The sequence below is a fragment of the Nothobranchius furzeri genome, chromosome 2 (assembly GCF_043380555.1).
Source record: "Nothobranchius furzeri strain GRZ-AD chromosome 2, NfurGRZ-RIMD1, whole genome shotgun sequence".
NCBI lineage: Eukaryota > Metazoa > Chordata > Actinopteri > Cyprinodontiformes > Nothobranchiidae > Nothobranchius > Nothobranchius furzeri.
Window position 1 is genome coordinate 70,583,070 of NC_091742.1, and position 18,423 is coordinate 70,601,492.

General features: G+C 40.9%; 1 protein-coding gene across 7 annotated transcripts in view; it reads right to left on the bottom strand.

Moving 5' to 3' along the window:
* Positions 1-18,423, bottom strand: part of kcnip4a (potassium voltage-gated channel interacting protein 4a) — a 339,081-nt gene that overhangs the window by 42,721 nt on the left and 277,937 nt on the right. For 6 of the 7 annotated variants that reach the window (XM_070547817.1, XM_054748871.2, XM_015947021.3 and 3 more), the window contains one exon: positions 3,520-3,644. In XM_070547817.1, coding sequence (XP_070403918.1) covers positions 3,520-3,644 — 125 coding nt within the window. Of the gene's footprint in view, positions 1-3,519; positions 3,645-4,776; positions 4,873-18,423 lie in introns of all 7 variants that reach the window. The other variant, XM_015947022.3, reaches the window with a different exon arrangement.

The window sequence follows — 18,423 nt, forward strand, 5'->3', positions numbered from 1 at the left end:
GTGTGAATGGGCTGATTCTACCCACCAATCAGAGGCTTGCTCTAATGGAAGGTGTGAATTTGCTGTCAGCAGTGGGCGTGTTGGCCCTGGTCGGCCTGAAGCAGTACCCCTCGGGAAGAGGGCCGAGAATGAGCCTTGGTTGGCCCGGGAAAATTCCAGGCCACCCAGATATGTAAACAACCTATGCTACCCGGCCCGGGCCGACCCGGTACAGGTGGGAATGGGGCTTAAGCTGCTCCAAGCTATTGCTCCTACAGTAGCCACAGCAGTCACACATGTGATCAATGCTTCACTGACATCAGGTACATTTCCCACCTCTCTCAAGCATGCACAGGATAAACTGCTGCTAAAAAAAACCATCTCTTCCTCCAAATCATGTGGAGAACTACCGACCTATCTCTCTCCTCCCTTTTCTGTCCAAAATCATTGAAAGGGTGGCTTTCAAGCAGATCAAAGAATACCTCTCACAAAACTGTCTGCTTGACCCTTACCAATCTGGGTTCAAAAAGGGCCACTCCACTGAAACTTCTCTGTTAGCAGTGACGGAATTCTTAAAAGAAGCTAGAGCGACAGGCAAATCCTCAGTGCTTATCCTGCTCGACTTATCGGCTGCATTTGACACTGTCAACCATGGCTTCCTTTTGTCCACACTCTCTAGCATGGGCATCACAGAGAAAGCACACACCTGGTTTGAATCGTACCTCACAGGACAATCATTCACTGTATCTTGGCTTGGACAATCCTCTACCGTGCACCATCTTGCCACAGGAGTCCCCCAGGGCTCTGTACTAGGACCTCTTCTCTTTGCAATATACACCACCTCACTGGGTGAGATCATTCGATCACATGGCTTCTCCTACCACTGCTATGCAGACGACACCCAGCTCTATCTGTCATTTCCACTGGACGACCACACTGTCTCTGCATGACTATCGAACCGTCTCTCTGACATATCAAAATGGATGAAATCCCACCATCTCCAACTCAACCTCTCTAAAACTGAACTACTTGTCATCCCAGCAAAACCATCCATACAGCACAATATCTCAATCCAAAATGACTTCTTATCTCTGGCTCCTTCTAAGGCAGTTCGAAATCTGGGTGTTGTGATTGATGAACACCTGACCTTTAAAGATCATGTTGCCTCTGTTGTTCGTTCGTGCCGCTTTGCGCTGTACAACATATGAAAGATCAGACCATACCCAACACAACATGCCACCCAGCTCCTGGTGCAATCTACTGTCATCTCCCGCCTCGATTACTACAATGCCCTTCTAACTGGTCTTCCAGGCTGTACTGTGAGACCTCTTCAAATGGTCCAGAACGCAGCGGCGCGTCTGGTCTTCAATCAGCCTAAAAGAGCACACGTCACCCCTCTGTTCATTGAGCTCCACTGGCTACCGCTAGCAGCACGCATCAAATTCAAATAGCTAACACTAGCATACAAAGTCTGAGATGGTACGGCTCTCATCGACCTGAATCCTCTTGCAAAGGCTTACGTCTCGGCCCGACCGCTCCGGTAATCACAGGATCGTCGGCTAGCAGTGCCTACACCACGCTCAGAACAATCCAGACTCTTCTCATGCATCGTTCCACAAATATGGAATGACCTACCAAGCACTACCAGAACTGCGGCTCCCTTTTCAATTTTCAAGAAACTCCTGAAGACCCTACTCTTCAGAGAGCATCTTCTTAACTAGCACCCTCCCTGCACCCGTCCCCCCTCTCTACTGTCCACTCCTTGTTCCCTCCTCTCCATGATTGATGTCAAGTTGTTGTTGTTGTTAGCCTCAAGGGCAACATGCCGATTGTCACTTGTAAGTCGCTTTGGACAAAAGCTTCTGCTAAATACATAAACATAAACAAGTCTTTTTCTTTTTTTCTCCAAAACATGTTTTTGTCTAAATGAAGGTGGTGTTGCTGTTCATAGAATTAAAATTCATGTTGAAGTTAAGATTATTTCATCAAGTAGGACCTGTGGTTAGCTGGCTCGTGTAAAACATGTCATGTCTTGAAAGAATCGGAATCGGGAATTGATAGGAACCGGAATTGAAACAAGGAATTGGACCCAAAATCAGAATCATTCAAAATCAAACGATGGCCAACCCTATTAGTGAATATTGTTTTTAAATATATTTTATGTGCAGTTTTTTAGGGCTTTTATGTTTTCTGTAAAGATTGGTATGCTGAAAATCGTTTAATGTTTTGCATAAAGCATGAGGTTTTGATTAGTAATTGATTGGGAGAATAACAAATGACTGACTTGGATAGTGTTAATCAGGCAGAGCTTTGTTGCCAGTGTTCAATAGCACAATGGCTTCAAACGCGTATACAAAAGTGTTGGTTTTTTCGTAAACCATTGGATGAAATTACACAAACTGACTGAGCTCTAGTAAAGGCTCTTGCAATAGTTTGTGTATTTGTACGTACGTGCTTGTGTGTGTATATGCGTTTGGGGAGGGTACATTGGAACTTTGTCCCCCCCCAGTTTGAAAGTCCTATCTGCGCCCCTGCATCCATGCGACGTTGACTGCAGGGTTTGGTCCAGAAATCGACTGGCAGCACCCCAGAGTGAAAGCAAAGATGTTTAGGTTGATAAAAGTCTTTAAAACTCATGAATATGTGTAATTATTCTTCTACAGCAGGGGCATTCAATTCCTGTCTTGGCGGTCCGCGATCCAGCACATTTTAGTGGTTTCTCTGATTCAACACACTTGATTCACTAAAACGAGCTGGATACAGGACCTCCAGGACAGCAACTGAATACCCCTACGCTACAGAATCATTTAACTAAAAATCATACCTATGTCATTACTAAAACCTTTGATCACATTAGCACAAATAATTAAATTTAGGTTAGATCAACCAGTGGATTATGTCATTCCTTTTCACACCAGCTGTTCCCTACTACTATGACTTGTTTGGTTCCACATTAACCTTCCATAGCTCATTTATGACCCAATTAGCTCTGGGATTGTAAGCAGTGTGTCAAACATTTGATACCCTAAAGGTGGGGTTTAGCTAAGGGTAAAAACAAATTTATGAGAAGATTCTGGGCCATTTCAACTGGCGACCACACGGGGTAGCTTCAGGCGTTTAAGATGTGTCATTTGTACCATTTTTCTATGCTTTATTTCTGTATAAACCAATTTACACCAACCTACTGAATAATGGTCATTTTTGGGAGTGTATCAGGAACTGAGTTAGAGTGTGACCAGTTTTTCTCTTCTGGAAGAAAAGAACCAGCAAAGTAAGGTCCGCTACCTGGAGGTGATCTAGAAAAGAAAGGAGCTTTCCATGGGCAATAACAGGAGCAAGATGGGAAAGCATCTCTTCATTAAAACCTAGTGGTTGTTTCAAGGGACGTGGCGTTAGACCTACTGTAGAGTCACTTGTAAAGGAATTGATCAATGGAAAAATCAAAGAGATAAATATATTTTATATTAGAGAGCAGGAGAGAGGGTCACAGCCCACTGCTGTTGATTATGAATGGTGCTCAGGCTGATTGGTGCTACTTACATTCTTGAATCCTCGGTATAGGATCTGTAGCTCCTTACGGGAGAACCGTGTCTGGGCTTCAAGCTGCTCAAGGCCTTCTGGGCGATGACGGACTGCAGATAGCTCGAGCTCATCCTCAACGCTATCTAAAGAGGAAAGGGAAGGTCAGAAGTGATCATTTGTTTACTGCATTAAGGTGAATACTAATACATCTGGAATTTCTCCAATGGCTATGCAAACAAATGGGGACATTTGCAACACTTTCACTAAAAAAGCCAACTTTTTGCCGTGAAATTGCATCAGATGCCATCAGGGTTGTTTTGTTCACTTACAACAAATATGACATTAGAAGTAATTAGTGTTGTTCAGACCCAGGAACAGGAGCCAGTGTGGCAGATAGTTTCTGCATGAGGGCACAATTAAAGCCAGCGGAATGTTTTAATGGGCCTGTAATGATGGCTGTGCTGTCCTCGTGGCACAGCAGTTGACTCTCACACACCTGAGCAGTGACACACCATCCAAGTGCCTCATTAGCATCAAGGGTTTATTGTGCCTTACAACTAAAAGGCCAAACTTTGCCGCAAAGCATATTTAACCTGCTGCTAGGGAGCAACTACAGAACCTTTACAGGTGATATTTAAATACAAGACTCATTCTCATCATCACTGTGGAATGGACTCGTGTTTATCTCTCCTGTTTAACATGACACTATGAGTTGGTTCAGAAGAACCTCACGATGAGATAATGTCGGAACAAAAAAACATGAATCACATTCAATTGTTAATGTTTTATAGCAAGTATTAAAGGAGAATGGATGGCATTTTTAGTTGTCACAATGGGAACAATTGTTAAACTATTACTCATGATGTTACTGCAATGGTTACAACCTTTTATCCTGCTGTGTTCATTGGAACAACATATTTTACTCGTTCTTGCTGTTGTAACCAGAGGTTATGTGTGCACACTGACATCAGAGAAATGCTAAAATACAAGGGCGTTGGGTTTAATGAGGTCTATTTCCATCTTTAGTATCTTGAAAGATGCATTTACACCCAACTGAGATGTATAACTTCCTTTAAAATCCCTTCACAATAAGAGCCTCAGGAAATTTTACAAGACTCTGTGGAAGATGAGTAGATTTGAAGGTCATTAAAATATAGTCAAATCTGCTCTAAATGTTAAAATCATTCCATCTTTTTCATGTGGCTGATGCACAAATACCAGACACAGGGACAAGGTGAAACCATCAAAGACAGACAGAAAGGAAGAGCCACTTGCTTTGATTACTGGAGGATGGCTTTTTGCTTGCCGAGCATGGAAAGAGCCTCATGAGTCGAGCTCTCACCCCACGCTTGTGGACAATCTGAGGGTAACCTGGGAAATACAGCATCAGGTCCTGTGGTTACCTGGGCAACAGCCTCAGATCTTTCTAGGAAGCTGGACATGCAAGAGGTGAGGGTCCAATCACGTCCACAGAAACACGAGGACACGGATTTTAGTTCTTCAGGCCAACAACACATTGCTCATTTAAAATCACAAGGCAGCATGAAAACACACACACAGATGTGCTCTGGAGTTTGGCAAACACAAAGGCCTGAGCATTTATCATGAGGACAGAATATTATAAACACAAAAGCTGCTTCAGTGTCAGGACTGGCACTTTGAGCTGTGTGCTACTGTGAGTGTTGGAATCAAATTTGCATTTCATTCACAGTTTAATACTGCTTCTAAGTAGACAGACGGACCAAAGAGAAACTTAACTTTCTGATTTATTTATTTAAATAGAAGTTAAAGGCTGCTCATCACTGTAAATGAGAGACTTGTTCGTTTGGTTAAATTATTACGTGATAATAAGGGTGCAATGGTTTTAATTTGCCTTAGGCTGATTTAAATTTCTGATTTATTTGGTAAAGCTCCAACCTTCTGATTGCCCCCTGCTCCATGGTTCTCTGTTCTTTTAAAGTCTTCTTCTGTATCTCTGCCTCTGCCACGATTTCAACAAAGGCAACTATGCAATAGGGGGAGTATCTCATTCTCTTTGTGTCGTTCGGTAAATATGCAGAGACAAAGTAAGGTATACAGGTTCAACCTTTCTGTCTGTCAAAACTCCCAGAACAGAAAAGGTTAAAACTGTTAGAGTGAAACACTTGTTTAATACATGTGCTGTGATGTCTAGTAGGAATTAATGCCTCTTAACTAGAAGTACCAACATGGCATCTGAGTTTCAGACAGTAGGTTTCTTATTTGATTCTTATTTCCTGACATTTGGATATCTCCCCTTGGATTTGGGGCGACGGTGGCACAGGAGTTAATTGCTCGCCCCGTAATCGGAAGGTTGCTGGTTCGAGTCCCGCTCAGTCTGTCGCTGTCGTTGTGTCCTTGGGCAAGACACTTAACCCACGTTGCCTGCTGGTGGTGGTCGGAGGGACTGGTGGCGCCAGTGCTCGGCAGCCTCGCCTCTGTCAGTGCGCCCCAGGGCAGCTGTGGCTACATTGTAGCTCATCCCCACCAGTGTGTGAATGTGTGTGTGAATGGGTGAATGACTGATTGTGTTGTAAAGCGCCTTGGGGGGTTCCAGGACTCTAGAAGGCGCTATATCAAATACAGGCCATTTACCATTGGATAACAGCAACACAACTCACCCACTGACTTCCAATGTTGTTGTTTTATCTCCACAACTAACACAAGCCGGGAGGAGTTCGGCCGTTTGGTGGAGTTGCTAATGCTAACAGTTAGCTTCTACTAGCCAAGTTGTTTTCTGCTGTTTCCTGGACGCTAAACCAACAACAGCCTTCCCAGTCGTGAGTCAAGATGGGTGAGTCCATGAACGTTAAGTGACAGTGTGACGTAGATTTGTCAGGCTTTTCTAATCCTACAGTTTCACCGTCTATTTTCTATCAGAAGCTATTTCAGGAGATAGGTGTAGGAGACTATTTTCATGTTTAACCTGCATGAGAAACTGAGTGTCTTAATATAATCAGAAATAATCATAAAAAAAGGGTTTTCAGTAATTCATTCATATTATTATTCCACATAACTGGTGCACATGTGTGCCAGACATGTCTGTATGTTAGTTATTTCACCTGCAAATAAAAATCTGCATCACTACTTAATTTAGAAGTATCCAAGTACAATATAAGGGTAAAAGCGACACTTTCTCATTAACTAGCCTTACACTTCAAGCAGAACTAAACATGCTTTCACAAAAATGTTAGCAAGCTAAAATAATAAGTACTTGAAGCATGAATAAATTACTGAAACCCAACATTCAAGGACAACAAAGCTTCTCACATGCAGTGTCACCCTGAGTGTGAAAGTCCTTGAGTAATAAGTCCACACCTTCTGCCTATGAGCACAAACCAATTTCCACTCCCACTCGGGGCTATTCTTAAAAATGTAGTGCCAGTTCAACGGCAGCAATGGGCCTTGAGATGAGTCCGCAGGTGCTTTAAACCACTTGTCAATCTTGTAATGATTAATTACCAGGCCGCTCTCTCGGGTCCCAGTAAAGGTGGAGCTTGTTGCATGTTTATAACTAGTCAACCCACTGCCAGGAGGGGCTAGTAAACCTCTATTAACCTGGAACATAAAGGGAGCTAGCCGTAACAATTACATCATAGACCAGAGGCAGTGTAAATTATGTCATAAATCTGCAACCTGCTCTGCTAACGTTATGGAGGTTTTGAGGGGAGAAAGTGCAAAAAACGGGTTAGTCAGAGAAAAATGATGTACATGAAGCTGCTGCATAACTGAAAGGCATTTAATTATATTTAACTTTTTTTTGTGTATTGTTGTTTTTGGATGTGTTACACAAAGCCTGTGTATTGTTGATGACCATGAATGGGAAAAATATTTTTCTCCCCATGAAAAATTCTTCTGTTTTTGTTATTTTTAAACATGTTAGATCTTGTCAGAGTGAACACAAAATTCAATTTTCTATTTATGATTCTATTAATTAAGTGCAAATAGCTTTCCAAGGCAATCTGGCTCTGTGAAAAAGTTCTAATATCTGGTTGTAACAGTGACAAATATTATACTGTGTATGTGAAAAGACTCCCACACAAATCACTGTTTTTGAAAATACTCTTTTTAAATTCAACTCAAGGTCAGATATTCTCCTTCAATTTTCTAGAGCAGATTTCATAGTCAATCAATTACAACAATTCTATTGTTCCTGAAGCTGTAAATCCACCCTGGACCATCACACCACTGCCACCATGTCTCACCTGTATTTTGATACATATCATATTGTTTATCCTGTATTGTGATACATATCGTGTTGTCTCCCCTGTATTGTGATACATATCATATCGTCTCCCCTGTATTGTGATACATATCATATTGTTTATCCTGTATTGTGATACATTTCATATTGTTTATCCTGTATTGTGATACATATCGTGTTGTCTCCCCTGTATTGTGATACATATCATATCGTCTCCCCTGTATTGTGATACATTTCATATTGTTTCTCCTGTATTGTGATACATATCGTATTGTTTATCCTGTATTGTGATACATTTCATATTGTTTATCCTGTATTGTGATACATATCGTGTTGTCTCCCCTGTATTGTGATACATATCATATCGTCTCCCCTGTATTGTGATACATATCATATTGTTTATCCTGTATTGTGATACATATCATGTTGTCTCCCCTGTATTGTGATACATATCGTATCATCTCCCCTGTATTGTGATACATTTCATATTGTTTCTCCTGTATACATATCGTATCGTCTCCCCTGTATTGTGATACATTTCATATTGTTTCTCCTGTATACATATCGTATCGTCTCCCCTGTATTGTGATACATTTCATATTGTTTCTCCTGTATTGTGATACATATCATATTGTTTATCCTGTATTGTGATACATATCATATTGTTTATCCTGTATTGTGATACATATCGTGTTGTCTCCCCTGTATTGTGATACATATCATGTTGTCTCCCCTGTATTGTGATACATATCGTATCATCTCCCCTGTATTGTGATACATATCATGTTGTCTCCCCTGTATTGTGATACATTTCATATTGTTTCTCCTGTATTGTGATACATATCGTGTTGTCTCCCCTGTATTGTGATACATATCGTATCGTCTCCCCTGTATTGTGATACATATCATGTTGTCTCCCCTGTATTGTGATACATATCGTATCATCTCCCCTGTATTGTGATACATATCATGTTGTCTCCCCTGTATTGTGATACATTTCATATTGTTTCTCCTGTACTGTGATACATATCGCGTTGTCTCCCGTTTTATGATACATATCGCATTGTCTCTCTTGTTTTTTGATACATATTGTATCGTCTCCCCTGTATTGCATTGTATATTGTAAGGCCAGAGTAATGCAAATAAAGACCCTTAGTGACCATGGAACTCAACCATGGGTGGCCAAAACTCATCCACTCTTTTTCAGTTTCATCGTTGAATCATGACCTCTGACCTTAACTATACAAATAAATATTACTTTGAGGTCTTTCCTTTTGAGTTTCTTTAGAACAGGTCAGGGTGAGCTGCTTTTTGAGATCTTTTAGTCTATTTATTTTCGCCAAGCAAGTTCTATTGAAATGAATTTTGAGTTTTGCAGGTCTGAGAGTAATCAGGCTTGGGGGTGGCAGGTGGAACTGAATTTAAATAATCTGGTTAATTACTGTGAATTTATGATTTACCAAGGAGGACAAATGCTCCTTCTCTTCACTATGTACACTGCTTGATTAAACTGGGTTCTTATTTTAAATATTAACACAATTTTACTCTTTTTTTCTTTAAGTTTAAAAAATACATACTTTTACAAAATCTTCTTTCTCCAGTATAAAACGTGTTGATATTTTTAAATTAACGGATTGGTCATATTGCCCTTAATCTTGACACAATAACTTAGACATTGAGTGTTTAAAGCTCTCATCAGTTCTGGTTTACTCTCCTGCCACAGACCTTCCTACCTGAGTGGAGAGGACATGTCTAAGTGCACTCACAGAGAATGAGCAAGACAGATGTTCATTTTTATTACAGGGACATATTAGTCTTGACAGCAGCTTGGCTTTATTTGGAGGCATCGCTGTACTAAAAAAGAGACATCCTTTCTACCTCAGAGCTCAAGGACAGGGAGGTGTGGTTACAACTGAGGATGCAGAACAAACATTGTTGTTAAAAGCTAAATCAGATGACAAAGTGGTTCTAATACAGCTAAATTGTGACTGTTCATGAAGAAAGCCGACCTTAAAAACCAAATAAATCAGAACTTTAGAGACATAATGTTCAGCCAGGCGAAATCAGAGCATGAATGCAGTCACAGCTGTCTGATAAATACCTGCTCTTGAATTTTATTGACAAAACAGATCTGATAGACTGAACTGATACAAACAGTTTCACTAAAACATCCTCATTTACTGCTAGTGCAGCAATTTCCCTCCAAAATTCAACCCGATGTGAGTGTTGTTGTCTTGAAGAGTCTAACATATTTTCACGTGCAAACACTTAAAGTCATGCCACACTTTTGCCTTCCCCGAAAGAAAACAAAGTGACCTTTGATACGTTCTGCTATAATTGGAGGTTAGACCCGACTGTACAGCTCATCAGAATTGCAATCCACAGCCACCTTTGAGTGAGAAGGCTGCCGTAGCCATTTTCGCCCTGCGGCAATACAAGAGAATGAAACCGAGAGGCCCCGTGAGGGTCTTAAACTAAGAATAATCTCTCAGCAAAATCTAATTACCACTGGACATAGTGTAACTAGCTTCCTGGACCGAGGCCATTAAAGGGTCTACAGCATTCTTCATAAAACTGCAACCGCCCTTAAAACCTTAAAAAAGGTAGAATATTAACCTTCACCATGAGTCTGGACTGTTCAATCACAACCGAGCTCCTCAAAGAACCACAAATCAGCTTTTATTCATCGCAAAGGTAAGGTCAAAATGGAAAAGAGCAGTCTGAAATCAATTCCATTAACTAAAAAATAACAATGGATGATAAATAATTGATGAATCCACATCATGCACAAAGTCAGACGTCTTCAGCTCACAATAAATAGCTGTGTATAATCAATGAATCTTGGGTTATTTCCTGTGCTGTTTATTGAATGTTGCTACTGAGCCGGAAGCTTTCATGTTGTGGCACAATGGTTGTGTGTGTGTGTGTGTGTGTGTGTGTGTGTGTGTGTGTGTGTGTGTGTGTGTGTGTGTGTGTGTGTGTGTGTGTGTGTGAAGAATGAGCTTGATACAGTAATAAATGCAATAGTCATGACTCTGTATGCAAGTTAAATTATAATCATTAAATTGACTTTTGACTAATTATGACCAGGAAACAACAAGAGCACACTGTTACCCTTGGGGTGTGCAGTAAAGCACACTCTGAATGATCATTTTCAATACGAACAACCATTTAAAGTAGTGACAAACACATGGTCAAAGGCAGCGGTTTACAGAAACGCAGATGGATTCTTCAGAAGATGTGTTTGGTTTTCTGATGGAGGAATAAAAAGTTTCAGGTTTTGACATAAAGTAGTTAATCCCATTTGTACGTAAACTGATCACAAGTCCATTTCTTCCAGAGGCTAAATACACGTGTGTTTTAAATGTTACAGAAAAGATGGATGAACGAGAGCAAAACATGACATGCATGTATGATAAAAAATACACAGCCCTTATTTTTATTTCGACTAATTTGACAGCTCTTCGCTATTTTTATAGCTGTTGTCAATGGGGCTAATGAGTCAAATAGAACATGTCCACATGGGTTTTGTCACCCTGTCCTCAAGCTTGGACCCCCTATAGACCCACTCTTTAGGAAAGAGCCTAAGCTGCTTAATCAATACATTTGCAATGGTCTCTAGTAGGAACGAATGCCTTGTAAGTCGTTCTCGGGGTTTGCGTGTGTGTGTGTGTGTGGGGGGCTTTCTTGCCCACATCACAGTTGAGCTTCAGACGGCAGGTTTTGGTGTCTTATTTCTGGGTGTTTGGACGTCTAACCTCTGATGTTTTATCTCCACAAGTAACATAAGCCTGAAGGAGTTATACTGTGTGGTGGACATAGGCGTCATTTTAACCGGGGACGCCGGGGACATGTCCCCGGCAAAATTTGTAATTGGCAGCTGTGTCCCCCCCCACTTTCAAAAAAGCCTGCTGATGAGGATTTTCGTTTTACCAGCTCAGATCTTATACCAGGGGTCGGCAACCTGTTCCCATCAAAAAGCCATTATTACCCATTTCCCACAGTAAAGAAACACCGCAGCAACCGCAGCGTTGTGGGCGGGGCCTACCCTCAGACAGCAGAGAGCAGCTCACAACAGGTGACAGCAGCCGGTACCGGTCGCTCGCATGGGCGTCGCACCCGTGGGGGATTCAACACCCACACTTTTCCTTCTGTTTTGCTCACCTCCACACCAGTCTGGTTTCTTTATGTCGCACACTCACTCTGTTTGCCTCATCTCCTCCTTCACCTCCCGCTTCTGACAGCCGATGTCGGGTTTCAAGGAGAGCAGGAGAGGGAGGGACGGAAGAGCTCGACTGAATTCATCATTTTACATCTTGACATTAGCTGTACAAAGTCTGAGTTTGATTAAGTGAAGAACAACAATTTGCAGAGGTTTATAACTGGCGCAGCGCCAGGTTTTCATTTTTGGGTGGGCCACGGTAATTTTGGACGGACCTTAATAAGCAGTGACTTAAGTGAAGCAGGCAGGTCGCGCTAGGGAAATTTAGTTTAAAAAGACGTCATAAATGTGTTCCCCCGTCATTTTTATTTCTAAAATATGAAGTAAAAACTCACAATTTAATTTTCATTCATTTGTCATTAATATTTAGTCTACAACCGTACGTTAAGTGGACCATCTTCCAGTAAAAGCAAAGCATCCAGCCCACCTCTCCAAATGCGTAAAATGTGCATCAGCCGCTAGTTAGGCGCACCGTCAGCTATGTCAGCGCAGACAAGAGCAGAGCAAATAGAGAAAGAATAGAGGATAATTCTGTCTGGATGTGGATGGAGATTACATTTTACAGCAGCCTGATCATCATTTAAATACGTAACCCATCACCTGTCTTCTAGTCCACGCTATCAGCATTATTTTAATTGGTGTGTGTGTGTGTGTGTGTGTGTTTTCCACTTCAAACACTGGTCTAACCAACCAGACCAGCGTGTCCAGTAACATATTAATGTTACAATTAAACAGTTTCCCTTCATGTAGGCTAGGAACATTTCACCTGCCGTAGCCCGACCGCTTCTGCTCCACATAAACTTTGTTCGTGATCAAATGTCTCTACAGGTGCTTTCTGAGCTGCCTCAGACTGGATGCGTCATGCGTCTCCATATTAGAGACGGGAACAAGCGCTGTTCAGTCAAAGTTTCATAATTTCATAAAAATAACATTTTTCCAAGTGACACATCCCTCAGAGAGACCGGGTTTCCAGAACGCTTCAGTGGGAGGAAATCAACCAACATCCTTGAGTTTATCCGTCAAAATAAACAGTCAAATGGAAATATCTGTAACCTGCCATTTAACTGTTTTGCGTTCTTGTGGAGATTGTTGCAAAGAGAAACAACTAAACCTGATTAACCCCAGAGCCATGCGCACTGCACTGTTCTGACTGTAAATGAGGGGGAAACGATTTAATCGGATCCTTTTCTTTTCAACATGGTTTAATGTAAAGTTTCATTCAGTACAAACTTTAGTTACACCAATCTAACGAGACAGAGCCTGGATTTGTATTCTGAACAGTTTAAACATGTTTAAAACGGAGACATGCGTGACGCGTCTAAAATTTGCACCTGCTCCGCTATTATGGAAATTAAACTAACAAGATGAATAACATAAAATTATTTTAGGCACAGACAACACCTCCCACACTTTTGAAAAGCTTGCAACGCGCCTGGTCGCTCGTGTACGTCAAAGTTATCTTTCATAAGACGATAATCAATAAAACGATTTATATAAAGTGGATCCAGAAGTTGTAGCCCGTCTCTGCCTACAATATTTTGATATTTTTCACCCTGTTGGTGGTTTTACTGAGCAGGTGCCACTTTTGTCATACGTTTCTTTTTAAAACATGTTTAGACTGTTCAGAATACAAATCCAGGCTCTGTCACGTTTGATTGTTGTAATTAAACTTTGTAGGTGGGGAAAGTCAGAAAGCAGCTCAGAAAGCGCATATGATTACGCACAAGCGTGACGCGTCAGCACGGTCTCACAGTAAGACCGGGTTGGAACTGTTCAGGTTTACGCAGACAATCTTTACATGTAGAATTGGCTTACAGATGTAAAATTAATGCAGTAAAATATAAAGCATTTTATTTAAATATCCATTCATTATTTTGCAAGCACAGAGAGCCGCATCAGATGGATGGAAGAGCTGCATGCGGCTCCAGAGCCGCGGGTTGCCGACCCCACTCAAGTGTATGGTTATTGTCCCCAGCAATTCTGAAAACAAACTGACGCCCTTGGTGGTGGAGTTGTTAATGCTAATAGTTAGCTTAAACTAGCCGAGATGTTCTCTGCTGTTTCCTGGACGCTAAACCAACAAAGCCTTCCCCGTCGTGAGTCAAGATGGGTGAGTCCATGTATGTTAAGTGACCGTGACATAGATCTGTCAGGATTTTCTAATCCTAGAGTTTCACCTTCTATTATCAGAAGCTAATGCAGGAGATAGGTGTAGGAGAATATTTTCATGTTGAATGAAAAACTCAGAGTGATCGATTATAATCAGAAAATGTTTTTTAGTCCACCACACCATTAACAAATATTTTGTTTGCGAAAATTTCACCAAACTCGAGATGCAGAAGAAAAAGCATGTAGTTGAAAGAGATGCTCAGAAATATAATTTCATGTTGCTACAGAGACAAATAACTAAAAAAAAGTTTTTTTTAAATTGTTGTATGTTGACAGTGATTGAACAACTATTGTATCCAAAGCAACTCTAACTAAATAGTTGTTATTCATGCACTAAACTCTGAACTGCCTAAAGTCATGCTTGTAGTGTCACCTTCTTACAGAACAGTAGCCCCATGGATCTCCACTGATCTCACCTGCTGGAGATTGCTTTATGAACAACCTCAGTTTGGTGAAACAGAGATTAGATGTTATAATCTCATTAAAGTGGTTATTTACTAGAACATTATGGTCATTTGCAAATGCACACTGCATTAGCAGCAGCTAGCTGTAGCACCTCTGGCACTGATACCAAAATAATTCTGCTGAACTGACTTTGTTATGAAAAAATGTCACATTTACGGGCCGAGCGTGTTAGCAGCTCTAAATGTTACAGTGAAGATTTATGACCAAAGAAAAACTCAGACTGGGTTTTGGGTTGCAGATTGTCAGCAACCTAATTATGTTTAACTTATTGCTTGGAACGAAAAAGCTTATTTTTGTGTAGGTAATACAAAACCTCACGATAACGCTGTTAGCATGCTAATGTTCAGAAACAATAAACTACAATTAAATCTAAGGACAAATATCAGAGGTAAAAACTTCTTATCTTGTGAGATTTACACACCTCCAGAACTCATCCAGCTGGGTGTAACCCTTAATTATCATAAAGTAAATTGTAATAAACTAACTCTGCAATGCAACGGGTGTCAAACAACAAAGGTTTCATCATGCAGTGAATCTCAGATGTCTCCATAAGTAAGAGTGAAGTTTTTTTCCCCACCACCCCTGTGAGGCATTGATAAGATCCTGATGACACCTCATCCTACTGCTGCTGACAAACTGATCTAATCTTAACCTGAGCTCTCTCTCCTAATATAGTCCACTCTGTCCTGGCAAAACACCACGCAAACCTCCTCCAGCAATCTGAGGGCATCGGTTTCATCGCAGAACCGTCACGCAAGTCCATTTAGGGACACGACATGGAGACAAAGTGGTATGAGGGAGGTTGCTGAGACAATTAAAGGAACTTTCAGATCTCATGGAGCGGGTTTTAGAGTAAAATATTTTGAACAATTAGCATCTCATCTGCTTTAGTTAGTGCGGTGAATAAACTCAGTTTAGCATGAAATGAGTTCTGATTGGATTGATGAGCTAACAGCTAGTCACACTGGAACCAAAAACAAAGTAGATTTGTGGTTTTCTTAAAGCTACACTAATCTTAAAAATGTAAAGAAAATTGAAGTGAATATAATAATAATAATAATAATAATAATAATAATAATAATAATAATAATAATAATACATTTTATTTCAAGCGCCTTTCAAGACTCTCAAGGTCACTTTACAAGTGCAGGTACATACAAGAAAAAAACACCAATACAAATAAATACATAAAATAATCAAGATAAAATAAAGGAGCTCAGACTAAATAAAAATGTAGGAATAGGGGATTTCGGTTGCTAGGCTAGAGAAGGGTAGAAGAAGGAGCATAGTTATGGTGGATAAGCCGAGCGGAACATATGAGCTTTGAGTTGGGACTTAAAGGTTGAGAATGAGTTGATATTGCGGTGTCAGACGGGAGAGTGTTCCAGAGTTTAGGGCGGGGGTCGGCAACCCGTAGCTCTGGAGCTGCATGCGGCTCTTCCATCCATCTGATGCGGCTCTCTGTGCTGGTAAAATAATGAATGGATATTTAAATAAAATGCTTTATATTTTACTGCATTAATTTTACATCTGTATGCCAATTCTAAATGTAAAGATTGTCTGCGTAAACCTGAACAGTTCCAACCCGGTCTTACCAGTGTTGGGAACATTACTTAAAAAAAGTAATTAGTTATAGTTACTGATTACTTTGTCAAAAAAGTAACTCAGTTACTAACTGAGTTACAAGATCATAAAAGTAACTAATTACCAACAAAAGTAACTACTTAGTTACTTTTTTCATTAAAGAATGCAAGAATTACTACAATAGTAAAATATAAATGACTAATGACTGAACATAATAAAATGTATGTCCAAATGCTTTATATAAACCTGAATAATTTAAACAAATACGCACTTAACAGGAGGAACTACTAATAGGAACATTACACTAATCTAGACTATTAAAAGGTCACTGTGTGATATTTAACAAAAACCCAATCAGCTAAAATTTAAAATTGCAAATAGAAACACCTGTAAAGGTTCCCGAGCCTTTAAATGGTCTCTCAGTCTAGTTAAATTACAGAAATAAATGTAATTTTGCACAGTATTCTAATTTTTCCAGCTTCACATAATTGTGTGTTTTTACTAGCATTTATGTTGCTGCTAATCTAGTAACGGTTAAATAAATAAATAAATAAATAAATATCCTTTAAAATGACACTAGAAGAGGCACAAGCCTGATGGAGGACTTACATTTACTAACTTGGGTCAGACCCAAACACAGAAGAGCTGAAGCTGGGTGGTAAAAACAAAGGTAGTTCTGATAACACCTGAGCTCCATGACGTCTGAGACTGATGCATCAGTGTTACAGCGGGACTAAAGACATGATCAGGAACAGGTTACAGCTGGATGATCTAGGAAGGCAGAAGATCAGGACGTCTGAGCGGTGAACAGGTGAGCGAACCTTCGGGAGGTCCCGCTGTCACGCTAAGGGCACAGCTGCAGACCCGCAGATTCGCTGTTGCAGCAACAAATCTGCGGGTCTGCAGCCGTAGACTATTCATCACGTCTTCCTCGTTCTTCACGGGCCGTGACGCACTTGGATGAAAACATCTACCTCTTTAGCTCCTGATCAGCTGATGATGACAGCTTCAACACACTGCGCTGCTTAATGCACGCATTTTCTTATCAGTAACAGAAACGACGTTTTGATAAAAGAAGACGTAATTAATTAGTTTGCTCGTTACAGAAAGAAATATTTTTTATTAACGCGGTTATTTTAAATGGAGTTATTCCCGTTGTGTCTACAGAATGCAGCGACTGAGACAGTGAGGGTCTCCGCCCACCCGGCCAATCATCATCGTGTTTGTAAGTGTGTTACTGACACCTCTCTCTCCCAGGCTGCAGCTGAAGTGTGGCGGTCAGAAAGCCTCATGCTGCTGCTCAACGTTCGACAAGCACATAGTAACGCACAACCTTCCGTCCCCAGTAACGGTAACGGCGTTGCAACGGCGGGAAAAGAAATTAATTAGATTATTCCGTTACCTATAAAAGAACGCCGTTAGAAATGCCGTTATACTTAAACGGCGTTACTCCCAACACTGGGTCTTACTGTGAGACCGGGTTGACGGGTCACGCTTGTGCATAATCATAGACGCTTTATGAGCTGAGGAGGATGTGAGATTCTGGGATTCTCCTCAGACGGCTCCTGGATGTGTCGCCACATTGGAGACAGGAACAAGCGCTATTCAGCCAAAGTTTCATAATCAGGGAACATTTTCTAAGTGACAAGTCTCGCTTCAGTCGGAGCAATCTTCCTGCATGCGCTCTGGTTCTGCGACGTGCTCCAAGCCCCTCTCCACATCGTCAGCTCGCTGTGGACCTCATGTAGTACACGCTGACAGTGACCTGCGCTGAGCAGTGTCCAGCTCAGATGTTCAGATGGGAATCTTTTCTTGAGTGATTTAGCTACATCTGCGATGTAAGAAACAAATAAAATGTCAGTTCGTCTGCATGCGTCGGGGTAATTCTTTCTATTCTTTCTCCGTCAAAATAAACGGTCAAATACGGGAACTATCCGGTCAACACAAGCCCTGCTTTTAACTGTTCTGTTTTCTTGTGAAAATTGTTGCAAAGAGAAATAATTTAACTTGATTAACACCAGAGCCAGGCGCACTGCACCGTTATCCCCGTCAATGTAAATGAGGGAAAAACAAAATGATCGGATCCTTTTCTGACCTTCCCCACCTACAAAGTTTAATTACAACAGTCAAACGTGACAGAGCCTGGATTTGTATTCTGAACAGTCTAAACATGTTTTAAAAAGAAACTTATGACAAAAGTGGCACCTGCTCAGTAAAACCACCAACAGGGTGAAAAATATCAAAATATTGTAGGCAGAGA